Source organism: Idiotropiscis lumnitzeri, chromosome 2 (assembly GCF_059441095.1).
Source record: "Idiotropiscis lumnitzeri isolate Australia: NSW breed Sydney's pygmy pipehorse chromosome 2, RoL_Ilum_1.0, whole genome shotgun sequence".
Classification (NCBI taxonomy): domain Eukaryota; kingdom Metazoa; phylum Chordata; class Actinopteri; order Syngnathiformes; family Syngnathidae; genus Idiotropiscis; species Idiotropiscis lumnitzeri.
The window spans coordinates 12,677,097-12,692,972 of NC_142392.1; the positions used below are offsets into that span (position 1 = coordinate 12,677,097).

Sequence of the window (15,876 nt, forward strand, 5' to 3'; positions counted from 1 at the left end):
AAATAATAAGAATGAAAAAAAAGCTTCGGCATTGTTTAACGTTTGAAAGGCAGATGTAATGATAGCAGTTATATCATTGGCCACTAGTTGGCAGTATTGCCCGATGTGTGTTTTGGTTACCAGACGAACAAGTGTGTCTGCACATAGACGAGAATGCAAGTCAATAAATAAAGAGAGACAAGCTTGCAGCATCACGTTACCTGCGTGACTTCTTAAGATAGAAGACGGAACATTACAGTAATCATTAAAAAAAACGTATAGTAACCATAAAATTATTTTTAAAAAACGTATCGTAAACATACTAAAGCTGTTGCTTTATGTTATTTACAAAGAATTTTTGTTTAAAATCCCCCTGGCTCTTCTTTTTTAGTTTTCTATATTATGTACGTATTAGTAGCTGACCTTCCCACAACTCCCTGGCAGAAGGTAGGCACTGATTTTTTTCATATAAGAGAACATTGTCAGATTCCCAAGCATGAAGAAGTCCTGAGTGACATGGCAGGTGCTAAGTATTTCAAATTAGATGCATCGCATGGATTTTGGTATTAATAACTGTGTTTGGTTTGCTTCTGTGAATAAAGATTAAAAAAAAAACGTATTAGTAAATATTTATCATCTCATCAATATTTGCACAACAGAGTACTGAGTTTCGAGATCCTCACAATAATAATTCTCAAAATTATATTTCTTAGCAATCGAGCTTAGTTAAGGGATATTTTATTGACAATCTAACATCAATCTACAAAGACAGAAAAACATTGGTGGTGGGGGGGGCGCGAATCTTTTTCTTCTTGGTAGGGGCGGGCGTGAAATAATTGAGAAGCACTGCTAGTATTTGCAGACATTATATTCATACAATCTCGCAGCCCGAGTAAAACACAGCATTGTTGCAAGTTCGGGAGGAGAAACTTAAACGTCCCACTGCTGGAGCAGCAGCGGCTTCTCGAGGCATCGGCGGAAGTGACTTAGGAGCCGACTCGCCAATGTGGCGTTAATTTAGTTATTTTTTTTTTTTTTTATCAACCGAATTCAAATATTATATAAAATATATATTAAAATAGAACAGCAAGGTGTAAAAACAGAAACAGAGGCAAAGAAATATATTTGAAAAATACGTGTCTGAAGCATGACGTCATTAGCAAGCGCGCAGCTTCCGAAGGACCTCGACCACATCCACCGACCCGTCCACACCGGAACAAAAACACCCACCGCTAAATTCTTCTGATTTAGTGTGGAACTGACTGTAATTTTCTCACAGAATGTCCAGTGCTACTCTAAAGTACCACGACATAATTCATTAAGTCTTTGTGTGCCGATAACCTCATCTTCGCGCGTTGATGCTTTTCGGCGTAGTTAGCTTAGCTTGTTAGCTAGCTAGCCCCTAACGAAAAGAGGCACATGACTCATCGCCAAGCAGAGATCAAGGGCGGATTTTTTGGAATTATCATTTGAAAATGTGTGAAAGAACAACACCCAAGAACAAAGAGGAACTTTGTGGAATAAAAGAAGAGAACGAGCAACATCTTTTCCTTCTGGGCGAAGGTTGCGAGCAGCCTCGTGTTGTGCTACACAAAGCAGGTTTGTACACGTTTTACTCTCATTTGCTTTGTAAAGAATGACTTTCTATCGTTAAAAATATGCATCACAACATTAAGTTGTTTGGGGAAAGTCAGAGTGAAAGTGTTGTTGCTTAATTTATGTGTAGGGATTTTGATTCTTCACACGTAATTTTGTTTTAAAATTTATTTAGAAACAAAAATTTTATTAAAAAAAAAAGGGGAATGTTGGAACGTACTAGCAGGCTAAATGTCAGTTTGGGAAAAAAACAAAAACAAAAAACAAACATAAATCATGCAATAAATAGCGACTATGATGCCAGGGCCTAGGGCTGGGCGACAAACCGAAAATTTACCGTTGCCGAAATGTATTACTATGACCGAAATCATTTTGCCCATGTCGGTAAATTCGGTGTTTAAAAAAAAAAAAAAGAAAAGCCTTTTCTGTCTGCGGCAATGTTCATGCCCCTTTAAAACCGCAACAGCGCCTCTAGTCACGTGACTCCACCCGCCTGATCGAGAAAGAAAACAGACGTCGCTGTCGAAGCTGGCGAATCACATCCAGAAGCTTTTTCACCACCCACAACACAACCATGCTGTGCTGAAAGTTCAAAGTGAGAAGCAAGGTTCGACAAGTGACAACAGCCCGTTAACGGAGGCAACAGCATACGAGAGAACGTCTCAGAGGAGTACGCAATAGCCTAGCACATAGCTAAAGATAAAGCTCCTCTAGTTCCAGTGGCGCGCACAGGATTTAAACGCTCCATGGAAGCCATATTTCCCGATATGGACAACATCGGGCCGGAAGCTTAGACATGTCAAGCATTTTGCATCTACATCCGACTTGTGGTCTGGTCGCAACATGGATCCCTGATTGAGCCTAACTGTGCATTACATAGATGACAAGTGGCGACTGCGCACCAGAGTACTCGAGACGGCACATTTTCCCCGATGATGCACACTTGTTTATTTGTCTTGCATTGACATTTTCTTTCATTTTATTTACCATTTTTTTGTTTGGCATTATTTGCACCATGACAGCATCTTGGCGCAAGCTAATTGCAGAAAAAGATTTTGCAAGAGGTACCCTTTTTCTTTGTGACATTGTTCAAGTCATGCAAAGCAAGCTATTTCGAATGTTTATACAAAGGATTTTTGGACATTTATTTTTCATTGAAAGTAATGTGTACCAGTTGGTCAATAAAAAAAACAGTCAGTACGCATTTCCTGCATTTATTTTGATTTTAGTCCACGGGGAATTTATCGTGCATTTATCGTTATCGAGGTAAAATTGCTCAATTAATCGCGATATTGATTTTCGGTCATATCGTCCAGCCCTACCAGGGCCCCTTTAATTCTTTTAGGCATACAGATTAGAATGGAAGCAAAAAGTACCCACGATGAAACTATCTCTAAATGCAAAATGAAAAACTTGTAAACATATTTCACTTGAAGGATTCCTATTCTATCAATGACATTATGTTGCGATGGCCCCCAGTGGTCTGCATCAATATGTTGGGGTCCCACAACAGGTGTTCCATCAGACGCACACAATAGCCTGTGTGTGCTTACTTCAGCTTGCTTCCAGAAACGTCTGTGAGTATGTCAGGAATTAAATCGGCATCAGCCGCAACGTGCTTCCTTTTTAATTGCTCGTTTATCACTGTTGTGCTGCTAGAAAATGGAAGTTTACATCGTAGGACGTAATTTTGTGAAATGCCCCCATGGTCCGGTCCAAATCGGGGTCGCACGCATTGATTGGTGTTCGGCAGGCACAAGTCAAGATAGCGCTGTAGAAAATAAGACAAAGTCGCCGCATGTGGTTTGACTTGACCAAACCAAATTTGTCTTTTTGTGTCCTGCAGACGTCAGACAAAATGATCTCTGTTCTGTGAAAGAGGACCCAGACTTGACTCACATCAAAAAGGAGGAGGACGAGGAGGAGATCAACAAGTCACCAGTGAACGTTGTCCCTATAAAGACTGAAGATGAAAACAAGGATGAGAGTGAGGACAAGAGAGGGGCGGAGCCTCCAAGCAGCAGTTCAAGTCATCACGTGAAAACAGAAGGTGATGAAGACCACTGGGGGCCATCACAAGCACACAGTGAGGACACATTATCAGACGCTCATGACAATGATGATGATAATGGGCAAGAAAACCCTTTTTCTTGCTCAGTTTGTGGTAAAAGCTTGTCTCAAAATTCAAGTTTTACAATCCACACAAGAATGCACATTGGAATGCATCTGCATCTTTGGCTTACTATGGGCTTAAAAAGGGAGACCGTCACAACCCCCTTTTCTACAAACAAGTCCAGGAACATTTAGTTCCTGGTAATAAAGTTCCTGTGGCCCAGGTGGTTTGCATCTCCCCGCAACTCAAAGTTCTTGATAATTTATGCAAATGACAATGATGATGTATCAGTGGGAGGTCTTGTGTTACTTTGTTACTCATTACTGACACCCTATGGCTGTTAAGCATCATTGCAGTTCCAAAATAATTCAGTGAACTCTAAAAAAATATTTTGGTGTATCTTAGTTGAATTAGAATACATATTCCAGAAACGTCTGTGACTATGTCAGGAATGAAATCGGGCATCAGCCGCAGCGTGCTTCCTTTTTAAATGCTCGTTTATCACTGTTGTGCTGCTAAAAGGAGGTTTACATCGTAGGACGTAATTTTGCGAAATGCCCCCATGGTCGAGTCCAAGTTGAGGTCGCACGCATTGCTCCGTATGCGGCAGGCACAAGTCAAGATAGCACGGTAGAAAATAAGACAAAGTCACCGCCTGAGGTCTGACTTGACCAAACCAAATTTGTCTTTCTCCAGACGTCAGTGAAAACGGTCTCCGTTCTGTGAAAGAGGAGCCAGACTTGACTCACATCAAAAAGGAGGAGGAGGGGGAGCAGATCAACAAGTCACCAGTGAACGTTCTCCCTATAAAGACTGACGATGAAAACAAGGATGAGAGTGAGGACAAGAGAGGGGCGGAGCCTACAAGCAGCAGATCAAGTCATCACATGACAACAGAAGGTGATGAAGACCACTGGGGGCCATCACAAGCACATAATGAGGACACATTATCAGACGCTCATGACCATGATGATACTAATGATGATGATGATGATGATGGGCAAGCCAAAGGTGAAAGGGCATGTCACACTGACTCATTCACTTCAAAGCTGTCTTTAAAAGGGCACAGAAAAACACACAGTGGTGAAAAACCTTTTTCCTGCTCAGTTTGTGGCAAAAGCTTCTCTCGAAAGTTTTATTTAACAATCCACACAAGAACGCACAGTGGAGAAAAACCTTTTTCTTGCTCAGTTTGTGGCAAAAGCTTCTCTTTTAAGTCAAATTTAAGAAGTCACACAAGAATACATAGTGGCGAAAACCCTTTTTCCTGCTCAGTTTGTGGAAAATGCTTCTCTCAAAAGGAAAATTTAATAGAGCACGCAAGAACACACACTGGAGAAAAACCTTTTACTTGCTCAGTTTGTGGTAAAAGCTTCTCTCAAAATTCAAGTTTAACAATCCACACAAGAAAGCACAGTGGAGAAAAACCTTTTTCCTGCTCAGTTTGTGGTAGACGCTTCTCTGAAAAGTCAAATTTAACTTGTCACACAAGAACACACACTGGAGAAAACCCTTTTTCTTGCTCAGTTTGTGGTAAAAGCTTCTCTCAAAATTCAAGTTTAACAATCCACACAAGAATGCACAGTGGAGAAAAACCTTTTTCCTGCTCAGTTTGTGGAAGACGCTTTTCTGTAAAGTCAAATTTAACTTGTCACACAAGAACACACACTGGAGAAAAACCTTTTTCTTGCTCGGTTTGTGGCAAGAGTTTCTCACAAAATTCCCATTTAACAATCCACACAACAACACACACTGGAGAAAACCCTTTTTCCTGCTCAGTTTGTGGCAAAAGCTTCTCTGGAAAGTCTAATTTAAGAAAACACACAGCAACACATAGTGGAGAAAAACCTTTTTCTTGCTCAATTTGGGGCAAACGCTTCTCTTTTAAGTCAAATTTAACAAGTCACACAAGAATACATAGTGGAGAAAACCCTTTTTCTTGCTCAGTTTGTGGAAAATGCTTCTCTCAAAAGGCAAATTTAACAGAACACGCAAGAACACACACTGGAGAAAAACCTTTTACTTGCTCAGTTTGTGGTAAAAGCTTCTCTCAAAATTCAAGTTTAACAATCCACACAAGAACGCACAGTGGAGAAAAACCTTTTTCCTGCTCAGTTTGTGGTAGACGCTTCTCTGAAAAGTCAAATTTAACTTGTCACACAAGAACACACACTGGAGAAAACCCTTTTTCTTGCTCAGTTTGTGGTAAAAGCTTCTCTAAAAATTCAAGTTTAACAATCCACACAAGAACACACAGTGGAGAAAAACCTTTTACCTGCTCAGTTTGTGGAAGACGCTTCTCTGTAAAGTCAAATTTAACTTGTCACACAAGAACACACACTGGAGAAAAACCTTTTTCTTGCTCAGTTTGTGGCACGAGTTTCTCCCAAAATTATCATTTAACAATCCACACAACAACACACACTGGAGAAAACCCTTTTTCCTGCTCAGTTTGTGGCAAAAGCTTCTCTGGAAAGTCTAATTTAAGAAAACACACAGCAACACATAGTGGAGAAAAACCTTTTTCTTGCTCAGTTTGTGGCAAAATCTTCTCTTTTAAGTCAAATTTAACAAGTCACACAAGAATACATAGTGGAGAAAACCCTTTTTCTTGCTCAGTTTGTGGAAAATGCTTCTCTCAAAAGTCAAATTTAACAGAACACGCAAGAACACACACTGGAGAAAAACCTTTTACTTGCTCAGTTTGTGGTAAAAGCTTCTCTCAAAATTCAAGTTTAACAATCCACACAAGAACGCACAGTGGAGAAAAACCTTTTTCCTGCTCAGTTTGTGGCAAAGGCTTCTCTGTGAGGTCAAGTTTACGAAGCCACACAAGAACACACAATGGAGACAAGCCATTCAGTTGCAGCGTTTGTTCTAAAAAATTTGCCACGAAACCGGAAGCTGAGAGACACGATTGTGCTGGCGAGAATTTAGCGATCCTTGAAGCTTAAAAAAAGACAAAAAAAACTGAAGGAACTGACTCTTTGTGGTAAGATGTAAATTTTGATTTTGAATAAAATATGAAAAATTTAATTTTTCAAAGCTCTTTTATTGACTTAAAGCCAATGTGATCAGTGCCAGAAGAACCATTGTGTCTGAGTGATGATTTTTTTTCTGTTTACATCAAACATTTAAATGAAATTAATTTCCTTTGCCTAGAACAACATTTGTTAACGTTATGCTTTTCAGTTGTCTTTTTAATCGTACTTAATGGAAAAGGTGTGAGAAGAAACTTGTGCTTATGAAATCATTGCCTTCCACAATCATCAATAAAATCACGTGTTCCACTTGCTCAACTGGCCTTCATTACGCTGTGTGAAAAGGTGAAAAACAGATCTCGAAGTTGAACTAAAAAAAGAACCAGAAAGAGAAACATACAAACATTTGCATAACTATGTTCATCTTGGGGCTCATTTTTATCTAAGAGTGCATTATGAACGTATAATACCGATCCTTTGCAACAAACACTTTTTGCCTTGTATTCACTACCTGCTGGAATTGTGTTCTGTAAATGTGGATCAAGAAACGGTCAAACGCGTTGCAGAGATCTTACTGGTGGAGCTGTCGCTCGTACAGAACTTACCGGCCCGACTTGTAGAAGATGAGAACTTCATCCTTATGATAAACCGTGATCAGCGTGAGAGTTTTGAAGAATATGTTAGCCAGAATATTAACTTTGACTAAAAATGGGTAATGTGTTGAGAAAGTTAACGTTTTTCGGCTACAGAAGCCATGGATGGGCAGATATAATAAATAGAACAATTACATATAATCCTGATGTTGATGGTAAAGACCCTGTCACTGAAAAAATGTTATTGTTTATGCAAAAAGTATGTGTCATGTCTTTGACGCTTTTTCAAACGCCTTGGGAATCTTTTGTGCAACACATCATAGCTGTGAGTCGTCTGGTTTTTCAGGGACATTTCAAAATGTTTTGGAAAATTGGGAAAATGAGATAAATGTGGGTCATGTACTCACCATACTTACGCTGTTTAACGATGTGATCATCAACAACCTGTGGAGGTCGCGCATGAACTGAAGATGTTTGAAGATATGTTGGAAGCAAAAGTAAATCCTTCTGTTTTAACCATGACTTATAGACTTTTTACGACTTAGAGATTTCATATCATTATATACATGTGTGTGTCACCATATTTAACCTCGTCATATGTTTTTCTTTTCTTATGTCACCAGCATGTTTCATCTTATTAGCACGACTCACAAAGTTATTACCTTGCTGTGAACCAATAAAAATAGATGTTTGTAAAAAAAGTAGTGTTTGTGTCTGTGTGTTTAGATAAATATTGGTGTGATGATTGAAACTAAATCTGAAGAGGTGGTTGAAAAAACTTTACTACGACCCCATTCAACCCGCCAGCTTTGGAGGCGTAGATCGCCTTCATTTAGCTGCGCGGGAGAAATTGGGTGAAAAAGTGACGTGTCATAAAGTCAAGGACTTTAACCGGCTCAAATTCATTTTCCTAGGAATGGAGTGTTTGTTTCAAAACCTATGAATCAATTTCAGGCCGATCTATTTGACATGCAGGCTCTGGCGGAGTACAACGACGGTTTTAAATATTTACTCACGGTCATCGATGTGTTTTCAAAGCGTGCATACGCGTGTGCCTTGATGAACAAGACGGGACCAGAAGTCGTTCGAGCCTTTGAATCGGTTTTGCTCCTTAGCGGCGTCCCTCAAAAATTACAAACAGACGAGGGGAAGGAATTTTTCAACAAGCATTTTCAAAGGTTGATGAAAAAACACAATATTCAGCATTTTGCAACTGCCAGTGATTTGAAAGCCTCGGTGGTCGAAAGGTTTAATCGAACTTTAAAAACCGGAATGTGGAGATATTTCACCGCCGAGAACACACGTCGTTATATCGACGTATTACAAGATCTACTCGACAGTTACAACGAAAGTTATCATACAAGTATAAAAATGAAACCTAATCAAGTCACTCCAGAGAATACTTGGCAGGTCTTCCAAAACCTGTACGGCAACCTAAAACCTGTAGGTAGTCATAGAATAAAGATGAAATTTAAATCGGGGGATCTTGTTAGAATATCAAAAGTGCGAGGCGTCTTTGACAAGAAATATGAACAGAGTTTTACAGATGAACTGTTTAGGATAGCCGAGTGTGTACCTCGTTTTCCGCCAGTTTACAGGCTTAAAGACTACGACGGCGAAATCGTGCGAGGATATTTCTATGCGCATGAACTACAGAAAGTCACGATAACTAAGGATCAAATCTTTCATGAGGAGAAGATTATCAAACGGCGTAAAGTCGGCGGACAGAAACAGTTTCTCATACGCTGGAAGGGCTGGCCTATGAAATATGACAGTTGGGTCCCCGCTACACAAGTCGTGGATCTATAAATAAGAAGCTTTTACAAGAACTATCGACATTTGACACCATGGATCCGAATCTCGAAGGTGGATTTTACGTCACCCTCCCCTCCAATTCAAGTTCTGATGTGTACATAGACAATACGATAGCGGAATACAGAGTGAATCTGGCCCATCACATAGCTCTCGAAGGAAACTGGGAAGTGGCGTTGAGAAAATATCATATCCCCATACATGGTTCAACGTACCTGAAGACCATTCATCTTTTGAATATGTGGACACATGGGAAAACGGTGACCCTGCTCAAGGTAGTCTGATACCTCGATACCTTGACGAAAGCAAATTCACCATCAAAACTTTAAGCCTACCTGCGGGCTACTACGATAATATTGTAAAAATTTGAAACGATGTGGACGCTCTCCTCAAAAAAATCCATCCGGAAAACCAAGTCATATATACACCGTTAAAGGGGAGATTTTTCTGGTTAGGGATTGGTCGTTTCAGGATACGATTCCATGCGCCATTAGCTTACATTTTTGGGGCATCCCCTGATGAATGGATCAGCTGCGGACCTCAGTGGACAGCGACCCATCATCCCGCGGATATAAAAGCGGGTATGTACCATCTGTATGTTTATACAGACGTGGTGTATCATCAGGCAGTGGGTGACGCTTTTGCTCCGCTCCTGAGAACTATACCTATCGAGGACAGTCACAGAAACATTGTGTTTAAAGCCTTTAACCCTCTTTATTACATGCCAGTCAGTAGAAGGCATATTGAAGATATAAGAATCGAAATCAAGACGGATCAGAATCAACCCGTTGAATTTACACACGGGAAAGTTATCGTCACTCTACACTTTAGACCCAGATAGAAAAAATGGTGGTGTTGGAGACGCATCCTGAACTTTACCGTTTTGTCGACTATTACGAAAACCAGGCGGGCGGCTCGTTATCAGGTTTTCAAGGATTACCTGTCCAATACGGGCGTGGATTGGGATCAATCTTTGCCAAATTATTTCGTTTTGTGAGTCCATTAATCAGAAGAGGGTTCAGCGGTGCCAGATCGCACCTGCAAACGGCTGCGAAAATCATTGCAACAGATGTAGCCGGTCGTGTGTTAGAACGAATACAACGTAAGGCGGAGCCTCAAGAAGGTTCGGGATTAATGGTTCTGGCACGAAGACCTGCAAAACGACCCGTAGGACAGCGTCTGAGACAACCTAAAAAACGCAAACGAGTGTCCAGGAAGAAATCAGTCAAGAAAAGGACACAACGAAGAAACACCGGGGATATTTTCTCTTAAGAAAAATTGACCATTAGGGTTATTCATCATGGCTCTTTTGCATCACAAGTCTGCAGAGTGCACCCTAACGGAACTGGATTTGTTTACCCCACCCATGACACAACTATCAATTGAACAAAGTCAATATGTGGAAATGTTACCTATCTCAGCTCTCACCGATGATGGTCCTGTGGAGTTTTTCATACCTGGAGAAGGATCCAAATATCTCGACCTCTCAGACACCCTGCTTCAGCTGCACCTGAGGGTACTCAACAGAGATGGTAGTAATTTGCCGCATGATGACCGAGTCGGCATCATTAATTATCCTTTGAATACAATATTCTCACAAGTGGACGTGACGTTGGGCGACAGGTTGATCTCACAATCTAACGCAACCCATCCATACAGAGCTATGATAGAGACATTGTTAAACTTTTCAGAAGCATCTCTAAAAAGCCAATTCACAGCGGCTATGTTTTACAAAGATACACCAGGACATATGGATTCAACAGCCTTAACGGGGGATGCTGTTAACAAAGGTTTGATACGCAGATCGGAATTTGTGACGGGTTCCCGACCATTCACCGTGATAGGACCTCTACACACCGACATATTCTTTTGTGAGAGACATCTTCTCAATAACGTGGATCTACGAGTGAAACTCATCAAAGCCAACGACCAATTTTGTTTTATGAGTCCTCCCGATATGAACTATCATCTGAAAATAATGGGCGCATCCCTCTTTGTGAAAAGAGTCGCCGTCTCACCGGCCATCTCGATCGGTCATGCTGCGGCGCTCAACAAAGAAAATGCTTTATACCCGTTATCAAGAATTAAGTTGAAAACTTATTATATCCCCCAACATTCCAGAACATGTCAACAAGACAACCTTTTCCTCGGCCATACATCTCGTTATGTGGTGTTAGGGCTTGTCAACCACAACGCCTTTGTGGGCAGAAAAGATTTGAATCCATTTAATTTTGCTCATCATCATTTGGAATATTTAGCGCTATGTCAAGAAGGGAGACAGATTCCAGCCAAAGCCTTCCAACCCCAATTTAATGCGGGAAACGCGGTTCGAGAGCTTCATAACTTGTTTACAGCGACAGGAAGACATTTGAAAGATTTACCTCTTTGGATCAACAGGGAGGACTTTTCAGGCGGATACGCGCTCTATGTTTTTAACTTAAACCCCAACGATGATTCGGGAGCTCTTGCACCCGTCTCCAACGGGAGTTTGAGGTGAGAGATGAGATTCAGAGTCCCACTCCCACACACAACCACCCTTATCGTGTACGCCTACTACAATTCCATCCTGGAAATTAATTCAAAGCGACAAGTCTTAGTGGATTATTACTGATGAACGGGAGAGAGCTGGAAAAACTCATGAAACGTCTACAAGGGCGTTTATTTGGAGGCGTTTACGCTTCGGATGAAATAAATTCGCTGCAACCTACACCACCAATCTTCTACATCGTCAACACACATCCTCGCAACCTACCTGGAGAGCATTGGCTAGCTCTAACGCTGGAAAAAGATGGAACGAGTACTTTTTTTGATGCTTTTGGAATTCCCCCGGAATTTCAATATTATCCGCAAACCATAAACTCATTTTTGAAAAAACATTCCCGACGTATTTTGTACCATAACAGACGTCTGCAACACGAGCTGTCAATCACCTGCGGACAGCTTTGCGTCTATTATTTAACCCATAGAGGTTGCGGGTTGAGTTATCAGGATGTGCTAGCATGCTACAAGGATGATGTGTTACATAACGACGCCATGGTGTCTACTTTTGTTAAACATTATCAAACGTGTGTAGAAAAGCCTTGTACCGGACAGGCGGCGTGTTCTTTTCACAAATTTAAAACATGTCATTGTCTGGAATCATTTCAAAATGTTTTTATTGAATAAAACATATGTAAAAACATACAAACATTTTCGGTTTTTCATTGACACCAATGAGGGGGAATAACCCAACCACTTTACAGAAGCAGGTCTTCTTTTTCTACTCATCTTCTTCCTAATGGCTGTCCTCTTCTCGATATCACCATCATCAGAGCTTAACGACCCTCGGAGTTTCAATCTTCTGAATTCATCGTAGGCGTGGGGGTTGACGATGGTGGTTTCAGGAATATTGAGTTCGTATAGAGTGTGCAGAAACTCCTTCCAGCCACTCGGTGTTTGAGTCGCGATGTTTTTGCCCGTCACAGTAATCTGTCTGAGTAAATCGGTCATATGAGATCCTTTTATCGGTTTATCTTGATACATAAATTCGTGACGAGGGGTCCAACTTCTATGGGCGTCCTCGAGTTTTCTCAAAACATAGTTGGCGTTTTTCCGATAACGAGTCGGAACGTTTTGCAGGATATCGAACCAGGACTCAGTTTCATCCCCCACCTTTTTGTCTTGCACTTCGACAACCGAGCTCTTTGAAGAGTTCAAAACTTCTGGTGTTAGCGGTAGGGTCATTGCCAGGGGTCGTTCTTCCTTTTCTCCTTGTTTGAGAAGAGTTAAATAACGGTGCAGTTAAGACTGATACTTTGTTATATTTTCATGCTGGGTTAACGATCGATCTTCTAAAATGGCTTTCATCTTCACATCCAAAGCCTGTTCAGCCGTTTGTCTGATGGTAGGTTCGGGTTTTTTCAGTCGTTCCAGTTGTTGAGGCGATAGAAGAAACATCTTCTGGGTTGCTTTAAACTCATGATGGTTAATTTTTGTTGATTAATCCTCCTAAAAGATTACCTAGGAGGGGTACAACAGTCCCCAGCAGAGGAAGAATAAATCCACCCCTTTGAGTCAAAGCGGCGCGTTTTTTCTTCAGGCTCGTTTTTTTATGGGCCAATAGTCTAATAATTTTCTTTTGTTTTTCTAATTTCTTAAACTGTGCAGGTGAAAGGGGTATATGACCTTTCAACAGATTGAAAGCAATTTCGCACAATACCTTGATCAAAGAGGCCGGACCCTTGGTCAGTATGTCTTTACGCTTCTTGGTCGAGGCTTTAAACAGGGTCTTGAGGAGCGGAGCGTTTGTTTTTATTAGCCTTTGGGGATGTAGACGGTAGGCCACTGATCCGGAAGTACACCCGTCCTCAAACGATATTGTTCTGGACATGAAGGATTTAAATCCACCAATAAATACCCATGAGCGTCTTTGGTAGCATCTTCAAAACTTTCTAAAAAGTATCTTTTCTTCGCAGGGAAAATCTGATTCGCCAAAATACTGGTATGTAATTTATCCCGAGGATTTTTGAACTGACTCCAGTCGCCATCAAGTTGCCAACTCCTGACATACCAAAACTTTTGAGAGAAACTGAGACTATTCACGCTTCTCTTTCTTGTTCTTTTTATAGTTCAACTTCAAGTTCAGTTTTTCACCTTTTCACACTGCGTAATGGAGGCCAGTTGAGCAAGTGGAACAAGTGATTTTATTGATGATTGTGGAAGGCAACGATTTCATAAGCACAGTTTCTTCTCACACCTTTTCCATTAGGTACGATTAAAAAGACAACTGAAAAGCAAAACATTAACAAATGTTGTTCCAGGCAAAGGCAATTATTTTTATTTACATGTTTGATGTAAACACCAAAACAAATCATCATCACTCAGACACAATGGTTATTCTGGCACTGATCACATTGGCTTAATGTCAATAAAAAAGCTTTGCAAAATTCAATATCATATTTTATTCAAAATCAAAATTTACATCTTACCTCAAAGATTCGGTTCTTTCATTTTTTTTAATTTTTTTAATCTTCAAGGATTCTCACCAGCACAATTGTGTCTTTCAGCATGCTGTTTAGTGGAGAATTTTTTAGCACAAACGCTGCAACTGAATGGCTTGTCTCCACTGTGTGTTCTTGTGTGGCGTCGTAAATACGACTTTTGAGAGAACCTCTTGGCACAAACTGAGCAGGAAAAAGGGTTTTCTCCACTGTGCGTTCTTTTGTGGATTGTTAAATCAAGCTTTTGAGAGAAGCTTTGCCACAAACTGAGCAGGAAAAAGGTTTTTCACCACTGTGCTTTCTTGTGTGACTTGTTAAATTTGATTTTCGAGAAAAGCTTTTACCACAAACCAAGCAGGAAAATGGTTTTTCTCCAGTGTGTGTTCTTGTGTGCCTTGTTAAATGAGACTTTCGAGAGCAACTCTTGCCACAAACTGAGCAGGGAAAAGGGTTTTCTCCACTGTGTGTTCTTGTGTGGATTGTTAAATCAAACTTTTGAGAGAAGCTTTTACCACAAACCAAGCAGGAAAATGGTTTTTCTCCCGTGTGTGTTCTTGTGTGAATTATTAAATGAGACTTATGAGAGCAACTCTTGCCACAAACTGAGCAGGAAAAAGGGTTTTCTCCACTGTGTGTTCTTGTGTGGATTGTTAAATCAAACTTTTGAGAGAAGCTTTTGCCACAAACTGAGCAGGAAAAAGGTTTTTCACCACTGTGCTTTCTTGTGTGACTTGTTAAATTTGATTTTTGAGAAAAGCTTTTACCACAAACCAAGCAGGAAAATGGTTTTTCTCCAGTGTGTGTTCTTGTGTGCCTTGTTAACGTTGCGTTTTTTGAGAAGCTTTTGCCACAAACCGAGCAGGAAAAAGGGTTTTCACCACTGTGTGTTCTTGTGTGGCTTGTTAAATTTGCCTTATGAGAGAAGCATTTTCCACAAACTGAGCAGGAAAAATGTTTTTCTCCACTGTGCGTTCTTGTGTGCCTTACGAAATGAGACTTTCGAGAGAAGCTTTTGCCACAAACCGAGCAGGAAAAGGGTTTTTCTCCACTGTGTGTTCTTGTGTGGATTGTTAAATGAAACTTTCGAGAGAAGCTTTTGCCACAAACCGAGCAGGAAAAGGGTTTTTCTCCACTGTGTGTTCTTGTGTGGATTGTTAAATGAGACTTTCGAGAGAAGCATTTCCCACAAACTGAACAAGAAAAAGGTTTTTCACCACTGTGTGTTTTTCTGTGTCCTTTTAAAGACCGCTTTGAAGTTAATGAGTCAGTGTGACATGCCCTTTCACCTTTGGCTTGCCCATCATCATCATCATCATCATCATTAGCATCATCATCATTGTCATGAGCGTCTGATGTGTCCTCATTATGTGCTTGTGATGGCCCCCAGGGCTGCTGCTTGTAGGTTGAGCTGCTGCTTGTAGGCTCCGCCCCTCTGATGTCCTCACTCTCATCCTTGTTTTCAACTTCAGTCTTTATAGGGACAACGTTCAGTGGTGACTTGTTGATCTCCTCCTCCTCCTCCTCCTTTTTGATGTGAGTCAAGTCTGGCTCATCTTTCACAGAACGGAGATCGTTTTCACTGACATCTGTAGGACACAGAAAGACAAACACACATTTGGTTTGGTCAAGTCAAACCTCATGCGGCGACTTTGTCTTATATTGTTTCTACCATGCTACCTTGACTTGTGCCTGCCGCATACGGAGCAATGCGTGCGACCCCAACTTGGACCGGACCATGGGGGCGTTTCACAAAATTACGTCCCTGTTAAATGTGCCTTTTGAGAGAAGCATTTGCCACAAACTGAGCATGAAAAGGGTTTTTC

General features: G+C 40.8%; 1 protein-coding gene across 1 annotated transcript; it reads left to right on the forward strand.

Moving 5' to 3' along the window:
* Positions 1-4,250: 4,250 nt before the first annotated feature.
* Positions 4,251-7,922, forward strand: LOC148341729 (uncharacterized). The gene is made up of 2 exons (XM_088283694.1): positions 4,251-4,287; positions 4,751-7,922. Exons 1-2 carry the CDS (start codon positions 4,251-4,253, stop codon positions 6,640-6,642), a joined length of 1,929 nt encoding a protein of 642 aa, XP_088139820.1. The 3' UTR covers positions 6,643-7,922.
* Positions 7,923-15,876: the final 7,954 nt, after the last annotated feature.

Coding starts and splice junctions, on each gene's coding strand:
- LOC148341729 (XM_088283694.1), top strand. CDS start 4,251: ATGGTCGAGTCCAAGTTGAGGTCGCACGCATTGCTCC. Junction 4,288..4,750: donor GAGGTCGCACGCATTGCTCC/GTATGCGGCAGG, acceptor TGTCTTTAAAAG/GGCACAGAAAAACACACAGT.